The sequence below is a fragment of the Trichechus manatus genome, unplaced genomic scaffold (assembly GCF_000243295.1).
Source record: "Trichechus manatus latirostris isolate Lorelei unplaced genomic scaffold, TriManLat1.0 scaffold00137, whole genome shotgun sequence".
Classification (NCBI taxonomy): Eukaryota; Metazoa; Chordata; class Mammalia; order Sirenia; family Trichechidae; genus Trichechus; species Trichechus manatus.
The window spans coordinates 2,254,815-2,273,664 of NW_004444073.1; the positions used below are offsets into that span (position 1 = coordinate 2,254,815).

The 18,850-nt window shown below is 35.1% G+C and overlaps 1 protein-coding gene across 2 annotated transcripts in view; it reads right to left on the minus strand.

Annotated features, from left to right (window-relative positions):
• Positions 1–18,850, minus strand: part of SEPTIN7 (septin 7) — a 100,724-nt gene that overhangs the window by 46,297 nt on the left and 35,577 nt on the right. For both annotated transcript variants that reach the window (XM_004385307.1, XM_004385308.2), the window contains exon 4: positions 5,357–5,463. In XM_004385307.1, the coding sequence (XP_004385364.1) occupies positions 5,357–5,463 (107 nt within the window). The remainder of the gene's footprint in view (positions 1–5,356; positions 5,464–18,850) is intronic.

An 18,850-nucleotide genomic window follows, 5' to 3' on the forward strand; every position in this document is an offset into this window, starting at 1 on the left:
GTAGTCAATGTCACTGAACTATGCATGTAGAAATTCTTGAAATGGTGTATCTTGGGCTGTGTGTATTTTCACCAAAAGAAAAAAGTTGTGAAGTTAGAGGGTTGTCATGTTGTGGGGTTGTTAACCAAATGTCATAAAACAATATGTGTACTACTGTTTCATGAGAAACTATTTGTTCTGTAAGCCTTCACCTGAACTACAATAAAAAAATAAATAAAAATAAAAACTTCTTTAACTTCCCCTTTAAAAAAAAAAGAAAACTTCCCAAGTTTACTGAAAAACAATAACCTACATATCCAGGAAGATCAACAAACTCCAAACAGAATAAACAGAAAAAGAACCACAAACAGACATATCATAGTAAAAATACCAAAAGTCAAAAACATGGAAAAAATCTTGAAAGCAGAAAGAAAGCATCACAAAGGAGACTCAATAAGACCAACAGCTGACTTCTCAGCAGAAACACTGGAGGACAGAAGGCAGTGGGATAACATATTCAAAGTGCTAAAAGGAAAAAGAAAACAAAACTGGCAACCAAGAATCCTGTACCCTGCAAAGCTAATTAAAACATCAGGGCGAAATAAAGTCTTTTCCAGATAAACAAAAAGCAATTCACTGCTAACAGACTTGCCTTTCAAGAAATACTAAAGGAAGTTCTTCAGGCTGAAAACAAGTTGATCCCAGCTTTGAATCTACATGAACAAACAGCACCAGTAAAGGTAATTATAAAATTATAATAGATACTATTAATACCTGTTCTTTTCTCTTAACTGACTAAAGAACAATTGTATAAAATATGCACATAATGTATTTTGGGGCCTTTAACATATGGAAACATATTTGCAATAACAGCACAAAGGAGGTAGGTGGGAGCAAAGCTGTGACAGAGTAAGGAAATAAGGACAAATGGTAATACTGTTGGGTCTGCAACATTAAAAAATGTAATATAGGCAGTTCCCAGGTTACGAATGAGATCTGTTCCTAAGCCTGTATGTAAGCTGAATTTATATGTAAGTCGGAATAAGAACATACAGCTCTTACTTAGCATCAGTTAGTCAAATGTTTTTCTTAGTAATATAGAATATGTTTTACCTTTCTATGCATGTAAAACACTTCTAAACCGTGCAGTTTTCATGAGCATCACAAAGTAATGCACACATTCATTATTACAAACCACTGAACATATTTAACTTAAAATTTTAAGACAACAGGTTTTATGGCAGTCTGTTCTTAATATGAGTTATCCATAAGTTGGACATTTGTAACCCAGGGACTGTCTGTAAATAAAACAATAAAACCACAGAAAAGGAATGAAACTATATAGGAGTAACATTTCTATATATTCTAGATTTAAGTCAGTATAAATCTAAAGCTGATTCTGGTAAGTTAAGAGGTACATGTATTTTAAGAACTATCTACATGGGATCAAACTGACAACAGTAACTTGAAAGATTAGACAGGAACCTTTGGGAGGCAGTGAATTTATGTTAACGGGGGACAAAAAGCTGAGAAAAGGAGGGTGAGAATGGTTACACAAAGAATGTAATCAATGTCACTAAGTGGTACATGTAGAAACTTGTGAATTGTATGTTTTGCTGTGTATATTCTAACAACAGCAAAATAAATAAAATTACATATGAAAAAAGAGAGGGGATTAGGCTCAATCTCTCAATGGGAGGAATCTCAAATAATTTGTAGACGTTTTAAATAACTCACATTTTTTAAAAATGAAGACAAAAGAAAAATAATTTTGAGACAACCCAAAAAAAAAAAAAAATTGGTATATGGTAAGCTCTAAAGCAACCACTGAAAAAAATTTTAAAAACCTCAAAAAATGTAGTGGACGAACAATAAAATTAAAATGCTATGCTAGAAAACATTTACTAAATGCTCAAGAAAGCAATAAAAGAGGAATAGGAACAGAGGAACAAAGATACAAGTAGATGGAAAAAGATATACTATGCAAACAACAGTCACAGGAAAGCTGGAGTGGTTCTAATAATATCAGATAAAATACACTTTAAAATAAAAAAAAGTTACTAGAGATATTTTATAATGATAAAGGGGTGAATTCATCAGGATAACACAGCAATTATAAATATCTATGAACCCAATAATAGAGCACCAAATTACATAAAGCAAAAACCAACAGAAATGAAAGGACAAAGAGTCAATTTAACAATAGTTGGAAACTTCAATACTCCACTTTCAATAATGGATAGAACAACTAGCAGAACACTCCACCCAACAACAGAAAATACATTCTTCTCAAGCATATATGCAACATTCTCCAGAAGAGACTACATGCTAGTATAAGACAAACCTCAATAAACTTAAAAAGACAATCCGAAGTATGTTCTGTAGAAGCTAAGAATGGCCCTAGCTGAGAGCCAGCAAGAAATTGGGGATCTTAGTTCACAAGGAATGCAGCCCTGCCAACATCTTGATTTTAGCCTGGACATGTTGGACTTCTGACCTACAAAATTGTGAGATAATAAATCCGTGTTGCTTATGCTGATTAAGGAGCCCTGGCAGTGCAGTGGTTAAGAGCTTGGCTGCTAAACCAAAAGCTGGCAGTTCGAATCCACAAGCCACTCCTTGAAAACTCTATATGGTAGTTCTACTCTGTCCTACAGGGTTGCTATAAGTCAGAATCAACTCAATGGCAATGGGTTTGGTTTCTTTCTACTGATTTAAAAAAGAATGATACAACAAAGATAAGGATATAACAAAGATGAAGATCTAAAATTCAAAAGGATGAAAGAGTTGCTGTATAATCACAAGTAATAAGAATCTGTCAGTTCAGCTGATAGAATAATTTGGAAAAGGATAGTGAGAACAGCAGCACAACTGGAAGAACGTAATCGATATCACTGAATTGTACATGTAGAAATTTCTGAAATGGTGTATCTTTGGCTATGTATATTTTCACCAAAAAAGAAAAAGGTCCTCCAAGGTCAAGAAGGAAGAGCGTTGACATGTCGTGGGGTTGTTAACCAATGTCATAAAACAATATGCATACTGAGTGTATAATGAGCGACTACTTGTTCTGTAAACCTTCACCTAAAGTACAATAAAAAAAATTAAAAAAAAAAAAATTTGTCAGTTCAAAGGATAAGTCACAGAATAAACACATGATTAAAGTTTGTAAGAGAGACTCCTTGAGAAAAAAAAGTTGCTTTAGGAGAAATAAAAAGCATAAATCTTATACCCACTGAACCCGTTGCCATCAATTTCAACTCATAGTGACACTACAGGACAGAGTAGAACTGACCCAAAGGGTTTCCAAGGCTATAAATCTTTACAGAAGCAACTACAAGCTTCCACAGAGCAGCTGATGGGTCTGAACCCCTCTGATCTTTCAGTTAGTAGCTGAGCGCTTAACCACTGTGCCACCAGGGCACCTAAATCTTATACACTGGTTATAAATTTGTAGAATCTACTATCCTTGGAGGCAATATTGACCAGTATTTTAAAATCGAGTTTTTACACACATGCATGGAGGTTTAATCCACAAGAGTATAGTAAATGAAACCAGAAATATTTCAGAAGTACATTGTTATAATATTTTGAATGCATATAAAATATATCTTATGGAGAAAAGCAATGGTCTCATATATTAAGAAGTAGGTTTACAAGTCAGTTGAAGGTCTGACAAGTTAATTATTAAAAACCAAAGGTAGTTAATTGCGACTAAACAACACTTAGCAGCCACATGCAAAGGGAAGACACTTAAGCCTTCTCAAAAGAAGACCAATTATTTCCTCTTATTAGAGAAAGGTCATGGGAAGATTCTCATTGTTTACAGGACATGGTATAGCTAAGATCTTTTAATTTTTGCTAAAATACTTCCAAGACAAAGTTAGTTTTATCTTTCCTCATATAAAGAAAAGACATCTGGGATCTGTAAGTAACTGAAAAGTTGAATACCAGCTAGACAGATAAATACAAAATACAGGTTATTTAACAGAAAATACCATAGGGTTTTGTCAATCTTGCTAGGTAAACCGAAATTTTAGAAAGGAAAATTCCGAGTGAGGTGTCTACTCAAGATCAGGGTCAGAAACAAGGTTATCTTGATAACCCACTGCCAAAACCTAACTCATTGCCGTCGAGCTGATTCCGACTCATAGCGACCCTACAGGACAGAGTAGAACTGTCCCATAGGGTTTCCAAGGAGTGGCTGGTGGATCTGAACTGCTGAACTTTTTGGCTGGCAGCCGAGCTCTTAACCACTGCATCATCTTGGTAAGTACTCATTAAAGTTAAGAATTTCTTACCAAGGAAATGAAAATCAAACCACAAAATCAAAATGAGTACAAATCAATAAGAATGGTTAAAATTAAAAAATAATACCAAGTGTTGATGAGAATGGAGAGCAACCAAAACTCTCTTGGTTGCTGGTGGAAATATACAATGGTACGACCACTCCAGAAAACTAGTTAGCAATATCTGCTAAAATTACATATATCCTATACCTCAGCAAACCCATTCCTGATTTTATACATAACCAATAGAAATGAGTTCCTATGTCCATCGAAAGACATGTACAAGAACATTTATATTAGTCAAAAATTGAAAATCTAAATGCTCATCTATAGATGGGATAAGCTGTGATATATTCATAAAATGGATATTATACAGCAGTGAAAAAGAACCACAATATTCAACATGAATATCAGAGAGAATCTTCAACAAAACAAACCAGATACAAAAGAGTATATGCAGTCCCTGAGTTATGAACGTCCGATTTATTAAGAAGCACTAAGCTAGACCGAAAACAGCTTGAGAGTCGATTCTATCATGTGGTGTTATTCCACTGATATAGGACATTGTATTTAAGCAAGAATAGCTTTAATATGAATTATGCTTCCTCCAATAAAACTTTCTGCAATGGTGGAAATGCTCTATAGCTGTGCTACCTAAAATCATAGTCATTAGTCACCTGTAGCTACTGAGCACTTGAAATGTGTCTGGTGCAACTGAGAACCTGAATTTTCAATTTTACTTAATTTTAATTGACAAACTTAAATAGTCACATATGGCTAATGGCTACCATATTGGACAGTGCAATTGTAAAGGTATTATTTCCTACATCACAGTGTTATTCCTATGAGGGCCCTAAGAACAAATCTAGAAGGTTCTGATCAAGATATATTTTTCTTATTAGCTGCACTTCTCCTAAGAAAATAGTCTGCTTTTACCTTATGAATAGTCGTGTTTACCCCTTTATAGTTGCTAAGGCCAAATATGAAACTCACCTGTAGGCAACCATAATAAAAGTTATAGTTATGTGTTTTATGTGTGTTAATATTACTTCGCCTTTATCATCAATTAACAATACTAATATACATACCTGTACAGTCTTTTTTATCCTATGGGAAGGACCCGGATACTCTGGAGAATACAAATCTGTGAGGAATAACGAGTTGATTAACGTTGACTTTCCCAATCCAGATTCACCTGTAAGAAACAGAGGAAAATATCTGTTAAACCCAGCTTCTTTACTCATTTTAAACATTCAACTAATGCTATACTCAAACTTGCTTTATTTAAGTACTTCTTGGTGTGACAAGGAAGTGCATTAGAAAATATAAAGACCCTCTACTAGAATAAGTTCTTTGCTCTCATTTTATCTATCAAATGAGAGGTATAGGATTGTGTTTCTAAGGATTCCTTTCAGTTTTATAATTCTACAATCTGTGTTCTTTAAAAGTAATATATCTAATACAACAATCTCCATTTTTAACTGCAATGTATTCCTAGAGTTCAAAGCTAGTTACTAAGAAAACATCCTAGCTGTATTATATATTGTTGCTTCAGCAAAATCAAAGGTAAAAAAAAGTGTGTATCTTAACTAGACAATAATGAATAACCAAAGCAAGAAATCATACAACTATGAAATGTAGAAATCTGCTGGTACAAAGAAGAGAAATAAATCACACTGTACCCACTATAAAACTCTGAACCATATAAAATACTTTCCAGTATGCTAATAATAATATGCTAATAAGCTTAAGTGAAAGGGTTGATACTCCACACTACAGAATAATTTAGTAAACCCTTCCCTATTAATATTAATGCACATGCAGGTTGCTTTGAATTTTTTTGCTCCTATAAACAATACTACAATAAACACTATATGTAGATTGATATTTGTGTACTGTTAACCTTGTATTTATCCTTGTATACTGTCATTTCTATGTGTCACATGAATCCCAGAAATGGGATTTTGGATTCAAAGAATATACACATTTTCAATTTTGATAAACACTATCAGATTACTCTCCCCAAAGGCTTGTATCAACTTATTCCAAAAAAAGTATAAGATGTATGTATGAGAATGTAGAATTGTATGATAATGCATGAGATCCTTTTGGTGGACTAAATTTCAATTATGAAGGGAATTAAAAAAAAATATACAGAGGACCAGAAATGAAAAATAAAATTATTTTTTAAAGTAATGAGTGAGTGGGATGTGGGATTTGTTTCAAAAAGAAAGAGATGGAAACTCAGTGAAAGAATACAGGCTAATGAAGAAGAAACAGGATTCCCAAAAGAAGACTGCTGAGGATTCTGGCAATATAGTATAATATATATTCTACAATATACATACCAAACCCAAAACTCATTGCCACTGAGTTGATTCCGACTCATAGTGACCCTACAGGACAGGGCAGAACTGCCCCAGAGGGTATCCAGGGAGCAGCTGGGGGATTCGAACTGCTGACCTTTTGGTTAGCAGCCGAACGCTTAAGCACTGCACCAGCACAGCTCCACAGTATACAGAATATATATACAGCATATATACTCTGAGGATTCTGACAAATGAGTATAGCATGTATCTGGTCTTGTAGCTAGGAAAAGAAAAATGTGAAAGGAAAAGTATAAGAATAATATGCTCCATCTTAGTCTCTCCCAGAAAATAAAAGGATGTGCTTTTGTTTTTAGCTTATAGTAAACGAGTAAGCAGCCAAACTTCCCCTTATCCAGTTTACATCTTTCTTCAGGGCAGTCTTTTACCTCAGAATAGACAGGTGGTCACAACTTAGGTTCAAAAATCCTAGCTCTGCCACTTAATAAATGTGCAACCTTTAGCACATTATGTAACCTCTTTGCTTCAGTTTCCTTATCAGCAAAATGCAAAGAACACTAGCTGTAATTCTTGAACTGTGAGGACTGAAAGAAATGAAAAACAGCATCCAGTACAGTCTTTCACAGAGTAGGTACTTAGGTCTTTTTAATTCAGAAAAACTTTCCACCCTATTAACAGAAGCGGTGAGGCACAAACTTAAGAGATTGCCCCTGGGAGCTCGTTACTCTCTCTATACCTCTGCCAATTAGTCCAAATCAAGCAGGTTTTATTTACCGCTTTCCCACTTAACCAAAATATGATGTTGGTAAAACAAACTCCCTCAAATTGCTAAGTTTTACACGAACACATACCCCCTCAAAATTTAAAACCCTTTCATAAATAACAACTAAAACCAACTTTAAACCCTCTGAATTTTTAGAATGTATACTTCAGGTTGCTTACTTCCTACTTGAAGCACTTACTGATGAAGATAAAAGACTACAGCCTTCACTATGGTTTACACCTCAACATAAAGAAAACACAACTCCTCACAACTGGACCAATAAGCAACATCATGATAAACAGAAAAAAATAGAGAAGTTGTCAAAGATATTATTTAACTTGGATCCTCAATCAACGCTCATGGAAGCAGCAGTCAAGAAATCAAATGGCATATTGCATTGGGCAAATCTGCTGCAAAAGACCTCTTCAAAGATGCCACTTTGAGAACTGAGGTGCACCAGACCCAAGCCATGGTATTTTTCCATCGCCTCATATGCATGTGAAAGCTGGACAATGAACAAAGAAGATCAAAGAAGAATTGATGTCTTTGAATTATGGTGTTGGTGAAGAATACTGAATAATGTACCATGGACTCCCAAAAGAACAAACAAATCTGTCTTGGAAGAGGTACAGCCAGAGTGCTCCTTAGAAGCGAGGATGGCGAGACTTCGTCTCACTTATTTTGCACACGTTATCAGGAGGGATCAGTCCCTGAAGGACATCATGCTTGGTAGAAGGCTGGTGAAAAAGAGGAAGACCCTCAATGAGATAGAATGACACAATGGGTGCCACAATGGGCTCAAATATAGCAACAACTGTGAGGATGGTACAGGACTGGGCAGTGTTTCATCGTGTTGTTCATGGGGTCACTATGAGTTGGAACCAACTCTACAGCACCTAACAACAAACCTCTTACTTTGGTCTTTACTGCCACAATTATCTTGGAAAGGAATCTGGTCAATTTCCTCAGCTAAGTTTAAAAAGGAGGTAGGTGTAAATATCATATGTAGGAATTACACTGTCATAGCTGATTATAATACTTCTGATTTCTTTCATCCTTTACTATTGTACGAAAATAACAGAACATTATTTGTATATCTCTATTTTATAAACTTGCTTTCCTCACTTCAATTCAGAGAAATTCAAAGTTATTTTACAATCGACAGATATAACTATAAAACCGAAACATCCAAACCCACTGCCGTCTAGTCGATTTTAACTCATAGCGACCCTATAGTATCAATGAAAAACATTAAATACAGTATATATCTGGTTCTGGAGAACTTAGGCTTATTATTTTTCTATTTAATGACTGAACTATTCGTGTTTTTGCTTTGTTTTGATCAATTTTCCTTTTCAGGAAAAAAAGTCAAGGTTGCTCCCGTAACTCTGAACAGCATGTACTTCGTTTTGTTATTAAAGTTTTAAAGGCTCTGAATTATGGTGCTGGTGAAGAATATTGAATATACCATGCACTGCCAAAAGAACGAACAAATCTATCTTGGAAGAAGTACAGCCAGAGTGCTCCTTAGAAGCGAGGATGGCTTGGTAAAGTAGAGGGTCAGTGAATAAGAGAAAGACCCTTGACATGATGGACTGACACAGTGGCTGCAACAATGAGCTCAAGCATAACGACGACTGTGAGGATGGTGCATGACTAGGCAGTGTTTCGTTCTGTTGTACACAGGGTCGTTATGAGTCAGAACCGACTCGATGGCACCCAACAACAACAACAACAAAGGCTTCCTGCTTTTTTTATATACTCATTAAAATCAGAAAATACCTAACTATACTTTCACTTAAGATTTTTTTTTTACCCACTGAATTATTTTCTGTATCTTTTAAACTCTTGACATTGACTTCGTGAGCAACAGCAGCCTGTATACTCTGAACTAAAATGTAGCTAACAGCAATTTTTGACATGTCAGAAAATATCTAAATAAATTAACTTCTATCCATTCCTAGACAACTCACACTGAAATTATGAGCCAAAGCTTTCGGATTTAACTTCCATTTGGTATCCCTGAAGGCTGGTTATAGTAACAAGAGGTTAATTATCTTACTTAAAATCAAGCCGTACTTGTTATTTCAGGAAACTTTATCAATGGTTACAGAGAATGAAAAATGTCAGTGCATGTGGAAAGAAGTAGCTAACCTGCACTTTAAAGGGAAATAATTAAGTCTCATGTTTCACCAGCTTATTTCTATGTTTTATATTTTTTAGACTATAATGTGAACCATAACTACCCTGATCAGGGGATTTCTTTCAAAGTAACTGCTACAAATAACATGGGGTGTCATTTGGCCAAGGAAAAGACAGCTTAAGACTTACAACTTCAGCAATCAATTCAACACTGCACAAGTGTAACAGGTGTTCTCATCGCCACACTTAGGCTTGTAGCTATTTCTAAGTTATTTGCAGTTATTTCTAAGTTGACTCTAAGCAAAGTAAAACTTTTCATACTAGAATTTTAGAACAACTCAATTTTGAGATGTACATTTCATCCTAATCAACATTTCTGAAAACAAACGTCTGTAATACTCAAAACGTTCATTTACTGTACTATCTCTTACCTTCTCCAAATCAATTCGATTATACGTTTCATAGTAGATCATATCTTAGAATTAAGGAAACATGAAGATCAAAAGACTTCTTCCTTCAGGCTCAAACTCAAAGAAACGAAGACCCAAATTAAAGAAAAGAGACCTTACTTATTTTCTCCTATAGTTTAGAACTTGCCGATTTATTTTTAGAACAAGTTATTCTGAACTTACATGATTTCTAGTTCTTTCTTATCCGCGGCCCCAAAGGAACAGGAGGTTTTAACAAAAAATCTGAAGCAGAAACAAGGAAGGCAATCAACACCATCTCCCTGCCTTGAGAGAACAAAGCTCCCCCTTGAAAGAGTTATAAGCTGTAGGAGACATGGTCCTCAAACGATCAAGCATCATTTAGGGCAAGGAGATGGAAGGAATATACCAAGAAACAGTTCAGAATTTAGTATAATGCGTTGAGCATGGAATGGGAGATCCAGAGGATGAAAACACTTCCAAATTCTGAAGATAAAATATTCTCAGAGAGCAATGTGAAACATTATATACTGCTTTGTGTGAAGTAAACATCAAGGTGTTTTGTGATTTCTAGATTTTATAACATTTCATTTAAAAAATGAAATCCATCAATTCAGCAAATATTTATCAATTACCTATTATGTACTAGGCACCTGGGTGGTACAAATGGTTCACACACTAGACTGCTGACCAAAGGTTGGAGGTTCGAGTCCACCCAGAGGTGTTTTAATGACTCAATGATTTAATGATTCAATTATTACATTACAGAGGTTACCAAAGTGCCATTCAATGTGTGACTGATAAAATCGAGTTTATTTCCTATAAGCAAAGTCACCTTACTCAAATCACTGTGACTAGTATGACATTGATAGGTGAGCTCTAAAAATACAAACTGCTTTGTAATGAAGGGTTAGTTGCTTTACAAAATATAGCACCTGAGTAGTGTGGAAAAGGTCTGAGAAAATTCTTAGTCTCTAGAAATTTTTCCTAAGAAGTACCCCCAAAAGGTTAATTAAGTGCATCCCAACCCTCTTTATGTTTCCAAAAAACCAAACCTGTTGCCACCCTGTAGGACAGAGTAGAACTACTCCATAGAGTTTGCAAGGAGGGGCTGGTGGATTCAAACTGCCGATCTTTTGGTTAAGTACCGCATAATCTTAATTCAAGTCATTGCAAACTCTTTTTTCCCAGAAATACTCTTAATTGTAAAGGAAGTAGTTCTGTAACTCTGGGAAAGTCTAGGGGCAGAACTGAGAGCAGTCCAAGGGTGCTCAAAATTTCTTTGCAATCTCTAATCTTAGTTCTACCAATAAGCTAATATTGTGACCTTGGGCAAACCACAACTTCTGTGCCTCAGTGTTCTTTTTTATAATACGAGAATAACAGTAATAACTACATCTCTGGGTTGCTGAGAGAAATAAGTGATCTTATTAGAACTATGCCTTGACACAGTGAACACTTGAACATTAGATGAATTTATAATGATAAATGGATTTACCATTCATGTTTTCTCCCAGAAAAAAAAAAAAAAAAAACAACTACTAAAGATAAAAAGCAATTGAGACAGGGGGATGAGGCAGAAGGGTGAGGGTTGGCAGCATAAGGACATTAAAGAGTACTGGCCTCAAAAATAAATAATATGAATATTGAAAGTAGTCAGGCTATACCTGAATATGGACATTAAATTGTTAATTTCTACTTATACTTAATAGAGTAATATGTACTTCCATACCAAACTGCTAGATATCCTACACTTAGAAGACAGAATAAAGCAGCCTTACAGGTATATTTATCTGTATGCATGTATTGTATAAATGTGTGGATGTGTATATAGAAATTTAAAAGTTTCTTAAAACAATACTCATGCTAGGTAAAATGCACTCTATTCCCTAATCTTTTTAATTATTTTTCATTTTTAAAAATGATTCATTAAATTGATTTAATGGTCCAATTTGAAAAAAGCCTGCCAAGAAGCATCAAGGTTTCATTCAGCTGAATAATCTCCTTCCCACATCTTACAGCTTCTCTATCCCAACAGCTACCCTCTGATGGACTTATTTCCAATGACAGAAAAGAAAGACAAATTCATTCTATGAGTATTCTTATTGTTAGTTGCCATCAAGCTGGCTCCAACTCATGGCGACCTTATGCATAACAGAACAAAATGTTGCCAAGACCTGTGCCATCTTTCTGATCGCTGGTATGTTTGAGTTCACTGCTGTGGCTACTGGGGCAATCCATCTCAATGAGGGCGTCTCTTGTTTTTGCTGACCATTTACTTTACTAAACATGATGTCCTTTTCTAGCAATTGGTCATTCCTGATGACATGTTCAAACAAGTGAGTCAAAGTCTCACCATCCTCATTTCTAAGAAGCATTATGATTATTTACTGAGTAGCTACTTAATGCTGGAAATGGGGATGTTTATATTCTCAAAAAGCTTAATTTTGCTGGGAAACAAAAATACCGTTTAACAAAGTGCAGTAAGAATATATAACACACACCTAGGTTTAGCTTGAACAATCAAGGAAGGCTTCACTGAGAAAATGACATTTCATTGAGACATGAATATGGTGTTAACTAGGCAAACGAGTGAGGGTAGAAGTAAGGCTTAGATGTAGAATGGTTGAAAAAGAAAAAAGTGCAGTCTATAATCTTTAGTTTAGCATCTGGATGAAGGCACAGAAAATACAAGAGAATAAACAAGTTTAAGAGTAGGATAAAATAATTAGTTTTTGAGAGATTAAAGATATCCTGTGCTAAGAGTGGTCTAACAGACAACTGAATATAGTTTTAATTTGAATGAAAATTGTAAAAAAAAAAAAAAATATCAAGGATTCTATACTATTTCACAAGTATCAAGTTCTTCACTTTTCCCTAGAAAGCCTGAGACTGGAAATCACAGGCAATGAATTATACATATAGTTCTACAAAAGAATGAGGACATGGAATGCCACTGAACCTACCCATTACAAAGAAAAGACCTACATTCTCTCACATTAAGGGATTGGCTAATGTTTTCATTAAAATGGTTATGGTATTATTTTTGATTCCCTGCTCTGGTCCGTTTTCATTAACTGACCAACTACAACTGCTGTCAGATAAGAATGCTTTATAATGTTACATTAGGCTGTACTAAACTTAGGCAGACCTGGATCTAATTTTCTCTGTCACTAGAAGCTCTATTGCAAAGGCTATGCCTTATTCATCTCTAGACTCTCAGGGACTAGCACAGGACCTGGTTTTTGTAGGCGATCATTACATTTCTATTGAATAAATGAATGAGGAATGCAAAGATAAGATTCAGTCCTTGCCCTCAAAAAATTTAAGTATGGTAGGAGAGGTAAGACATGCAAACGAATAATCATAATACAAGGCATAATTTGTTCAAGACCATGAGAGAGATATCCAAGAGCTATAGGATCTCACAGAACTGAGAAATCATACCAGCCTGGAAAGGAGGTCACATTTCAATGAGTCCTTCAAAGATGGAGTAGAATATCAGTAAGCATTTCAACTTTCTGTAACATTTGTAGGTAAAGAGGCCACCTTTACCATTCTGCAGCAATAGTGTGAGGAAGAACACCAAGAATTTTAAAAACAGGATCTCTAAGTCTTTTCAGGATGTCTGACTATGTTGTAGTTTAGGCAAGAGCAAAGCCTGGTGCTTGAAAGGAGGCAGTGAACACATTGTGGAGCTTTTGTTCCTTCTTTCTTTGCCTTCCTTCCTTCATTTTTCCTGCATTGTGAAATCAGTTTTGTCAAAATTCAAATCCTAATTCAACAACAATCCAACTATATGACCTTGATCAAGATACTTAACATCTCTAAGCCTAAGTTCTCTCGTCTGTAAAATGGACTTGTGGTCAGATTAAACAGGGCTTATTAGCACAGTACTTGACATAAAAAGGTGCCTCAAATGTTACCTATTATTAAGATACAGGTGTTAATTTTAGCTAAGGTAGCAATGAGACAGTGTCAAACTACAGTTCTTACTCAGACTGCATATTAGTGTCATCCAGGCAGCTATTTCAAAATAGATGCCTATACCCCACGCAAGACCTAAAGCCCAAAATATCTAGGCAAGTGTTCTCAAGCATATTTTTAAAAAGCTTCCTGAAAATAATGCTGAAAGGCAGATCAAATTAAGAAACTCTTATAAGTAGAAGATGATGTAGGAGAAAACGGTGAATTATGACATTTAAAGTTAGCCAGTAGAAAAGGATCCTAATAAAAGAGACTTCAAAACAAGCAGGTAAAACAGGAAGCAGAATCACAAAAAATGAGGAAGAATTTCAAGGAAAAAGTGGTCAACCATACAAATAAGAGGTTAATGAAAAAGTGACCAAGGGACAACCAGAGGGTCTTTTACTGACCTTTAATAAAAGTAGTTCTGTAATAAGGGCAGTGTGAAATGGTGATGAATTAAGTAATGGATGGGAAAAAAAAAAAAGTAGAAAAGCAAGTAGAAACTTACTCTTTCCTTATATCTGGCTGTAAAATGAAGAAAAGATACCACCCATGAGGTAAGTGAAGATGCGCGGTTGAGGGAGGGTACTAGTCTTGGTTTTGCTTCTGAATATGGTTATCTACTGAAGATTTAATCTATCAAGAATAGTCTAGACTACATTAGACTCTAATTATTTCCAAGACATTCCATATATATCTGATCTTGGATTTGCTACAAGAGTATTTCATCTCAAAATCTACTAGGGTATCCTTTAACATATATACTGATGTACTAGCTAATCCTAAAATGCCTGCTAAACAGGTTCTCCATGACCTGGCAATTATCTAAAAACAAGGTTTACTTATTCTAATTACGGTCATTGACCAACAGCACTAAGAAGTAACTAACAATTCTGCTGTTTGGTTAGTTAGTAGTAGCAAACATTCCAATCAGTCATTCATTAATTACCTCATTCCCCAAATCAAGCAGCTTTCACTTGCTATGCATACAACCTTATGCTAGGAGACCTTAAGAAGGATGTTACAATCTTTCTTGCTAAACTCAGTGAATAAAGTACTGTTTTATATAGGCCAATTCAACTAGGTAACTACATTTTTTCATCCTCATGTTACCAGAGAAATCTAACTGCCTATTTGGAAAAATTTTTCATGATTAATGACTCCAAAAATTGATTATTACAATTCTGTTAGTAAAATGTATTGTTGATAAAAAGCAGATAATATAGCAGGGAATACAACTTCTCATTAAGAAAAAAGTATCAAGCACCTCTCTCAATACATATATGCTCAAGAAAAAAAATCCTCCCCCTTAAAGAATTTACAATCTAATATGGAGAAAAATAAGCATATCATAACAATAACATTTCAAATTCACTTTTAATATTTTAATATAATATTATATTAAAGTTTTCCTGATACAATGGATATTACACTATGAATTAAATTTCATATAACTATATACTCAAAAGCCTGTACTATATATATATAATTTCACTTATACAGAATTAGAGAAAGAATCATGGATACATTTTAAGTTTTGCAGCCAGCAGAACTTAAACATTCAATGAAGGACTGTTTATATAAACTACAAAACACACATACAGAAGAATGCTATGTAGCTATTTTAAAATAACGCAGTTAGACTATGCAGTGACATGGACAGATGCCTGTGATAGTGAAAAGAATATTACAACTGGTACACTGCATATTATCTAATTTTTATGAAAATGTGTATATGCAAAAAAAGACTAGAAACCTACAGAACAAAATCTTAAAGTTTGTCATGTCTGTGTGTGGGAAGCGATCTTGACTTAGGTTAGGATTTGGCAACCTTACATAAGTTGTACATCATGTTTCTGTAAGTTCTTTTGCTAAATTAAAAAAGATGAAATCAACAGTTGCACACTGTTTATGAGCTCTCAGAGTCTCCCCCATGTTCCCTCTCCTGCCACAAAAGTCTTCCCATTATTGCCTGAAATTCTGATTGGCATTCAATAAATATTTCCTTTTAAAAATCAAGTATTCTTACGAATACTATTAGTCTTTCATAGCTTAGAAAATGATACTTTCCATCTAACTCTTAACTGTGGCCAGCATTCACTAAGAACATAAGAGCTTTAATTTGGAGGGAAATGGAGCTAACTTTGGACTATGGGATTAAGAGAAAGCAAAAGTTTTGTTGAAATATCAAAGAGGAATGGTCTATGCAGTGAGAGGGCAGCCGGAGGCCCTGGGAACATTAGGGGGTAAGTAAAGGAGAGATCCGCCACCCATCTGTGAGTCTGTCATACTGTGGTAGCTTGTGTGTTGCTATGATGCTACCAGTATTTCAAATATCAGCACAGGTCACCCGTGGTGGACAGGTTTCAGCAGAGCTTCCAGACTAAGACAGACTAACAAGAAAAGCCAGGCAATCTACTTCTGAAAATTAGTCAATGAAAACATTATGGATCACAACAGAAGATTATCCAATATAGTGCTAGAAGATGAATCCCCTTGCTTAGAATGCAACAATGGACTCGTGCATACCAATGATCATGAAGATGACACAAGATCGGGCAACGTTTTGTTCTATTATATACAGGTTGTCATGAGTTGGAGCCAACTCGGTGGCAACTAACAACAACAATGAAAGAAGAGATGTTAGGAAAGGAGATGGGAGTATATCAAAGAATGATTTTATCTGGATATTCAGGGGATAGGTGAGGGGACGCAAGGTGCTGATTTACTCTTGAGCAGGGGATACACTGCAGACATGAAGCAGACAGTGGCTTTCTCTGAACTAAGAAGCCCTGGTGGAGAAGCAGTTAAGCGCTTGGCTGCTAACCAAACGGCTGGTGGTTCAAACTCACCAGTCACTCTGCAGGAGAAAGATGTGGCAGTCTGCTTCCGTAAAGATTACAGCTTTGGAAACCCTATGAGACAGTTCTACTCTGTGCTATAGGGTCACTATGAATCAGAATCAACTCGACAGCAATGGGTTTCTTTGAATTAGATGACCCCCCATAGGTTTTCTCAAGTGCTTACAACATTCTATAAATCCCATATACTAAAATTTATATCCTAAGGACCAGCAGTGGGTTGGGTGAATTACACCGGTGATCGTGTAAATCTGTCTCACCAATATTTCTTTGAAAACACATAAGAATGCAATGTTACAAGACTCACACTAAATAAAACAAGGAAACTAAATGCCATTAGCTGTGTTAATTTGCTTAATAAATAAAAAGGCTAGACAAAAATTTCAAATCAATAGTTGAAGACATGTACAAACTAAAATGTGGAACCTTTCTCTAATACCAAAGTAGCAATGGTATTTAAAAAGATTTTCACTCAATATTATCAAGGATGTTATAAGCAAGAGTATTATAAGAGTAAAAGTGGTACAGCATTTTCAGTTCACATCCTTTACCATGTCATTTACTTCTAGGAATCAAACACATAGGGTAAAGCACTGCAATATTTTTAACAGTAAAAAAGTCAGAAAAAAACAAAAAACTGCCAGGTCCAACAATGCAAGATAAGATAAGTATACTATCATACACCCATGAAAATAATATTATTTATTTACTAATATTATTTCTATTTGGCCATTAACAATTTGCTTTAAAAAATCCTGACATGGGAAAATGCCTGCCATAGCATTGTTGTTGTTAAGTGCAACTGAATCATTTTCCACTCACAGTGAGCCCATGTGACAGAGTAGAACTGTCTGATAGGGTTTTCTTGGCTGTAATCTTTACAGAAGCAGATTGACAGGTCTTTCTCTCACAGAGTAGCTGGGTGGGTTAGAACCGCCAACCTTCGGTCAGCAGCTGAGTGCTTAACTGAGAAAATAATTTATAAAAACAAATGTGGTATTGTAACTGTGCATAAAAGAGACAGAAAATACACCAAAACCCAACAGTTATGGTCTCTTCTCTCTCATTTTAATGCTACTTATTTCTCCGTACTACTTTTCCAATGGAAACCCATTTTGTAACAACTGTTTTTACAGAAAGAATATTTAACAACAATGTAGCTGAATATCTTCGTAATATTAAAAACATGTCATCAAAAATAGAATTACATTTCAAAGAAATACATAATTTGATGTATTTCTCTCAACATGAAAGTATTCTTAGAGCAGAGCTCCTTAAACTTTAGTGTACCTAACTAAGAATGGTAAGGTCCAACTCTTGTCAAGATGTTGATGTGCACATACCCAGGAATGTGCATCCTGATGAGGCGGCAGCAGTGATTTTGATTAAAGGAGGTCAAAGACCCACTCACTAATGATTAGAACCATCAAAATGTATTCATTTCATTTCTTCGCTTGCTTGGCCTTTTAGATCACTAAAATTTTTATGAAGATTTTTCCTTTATAACGATGGCCCAAACCAAGAAAAACTACACTTAAGTGCCAAATGACATTCAATCTGATTTTACTAAAACACAAAACATAAGCAAACACCAACATATATGGAATATCAGACTCAAAATTAAAATCTTACTGTCAACCTTTAGCAAAAACAATCCCTAAGATTCCTTATGTCACTGCTACTGAGTAGCTAATATACTCAAGGGAAAACAAGATACTCAAAAGGTTTGCAAGGGACAGCATTAACACTGTTACAACTATAAAATGCATGCTTAAGACTAATTAATGTCATGTAAGTAACTTGAGCAAAATACTTAAACTTCGTATCTTTATTTAAATGCACAGAATAGGCAGGAAAAAAATGTATTTTGTTTGGGGGCCATCTTAAAGTTTTCCAAACTTAGTCTGTCAAAACATATGTAATGGCAACTCTACAACACAATACATACATGCAGATATCTTTCATTTCCAAGCTGAATTTTTCCAGAGCCTTTATCTCCATTAGTCATTTTTCCTATGGCAGCACCCCCCTCCCTCGGAAAAAAACAAATCTTACCAATTTTCCTACATTTTGAAGTTTCAAAAAATATCAA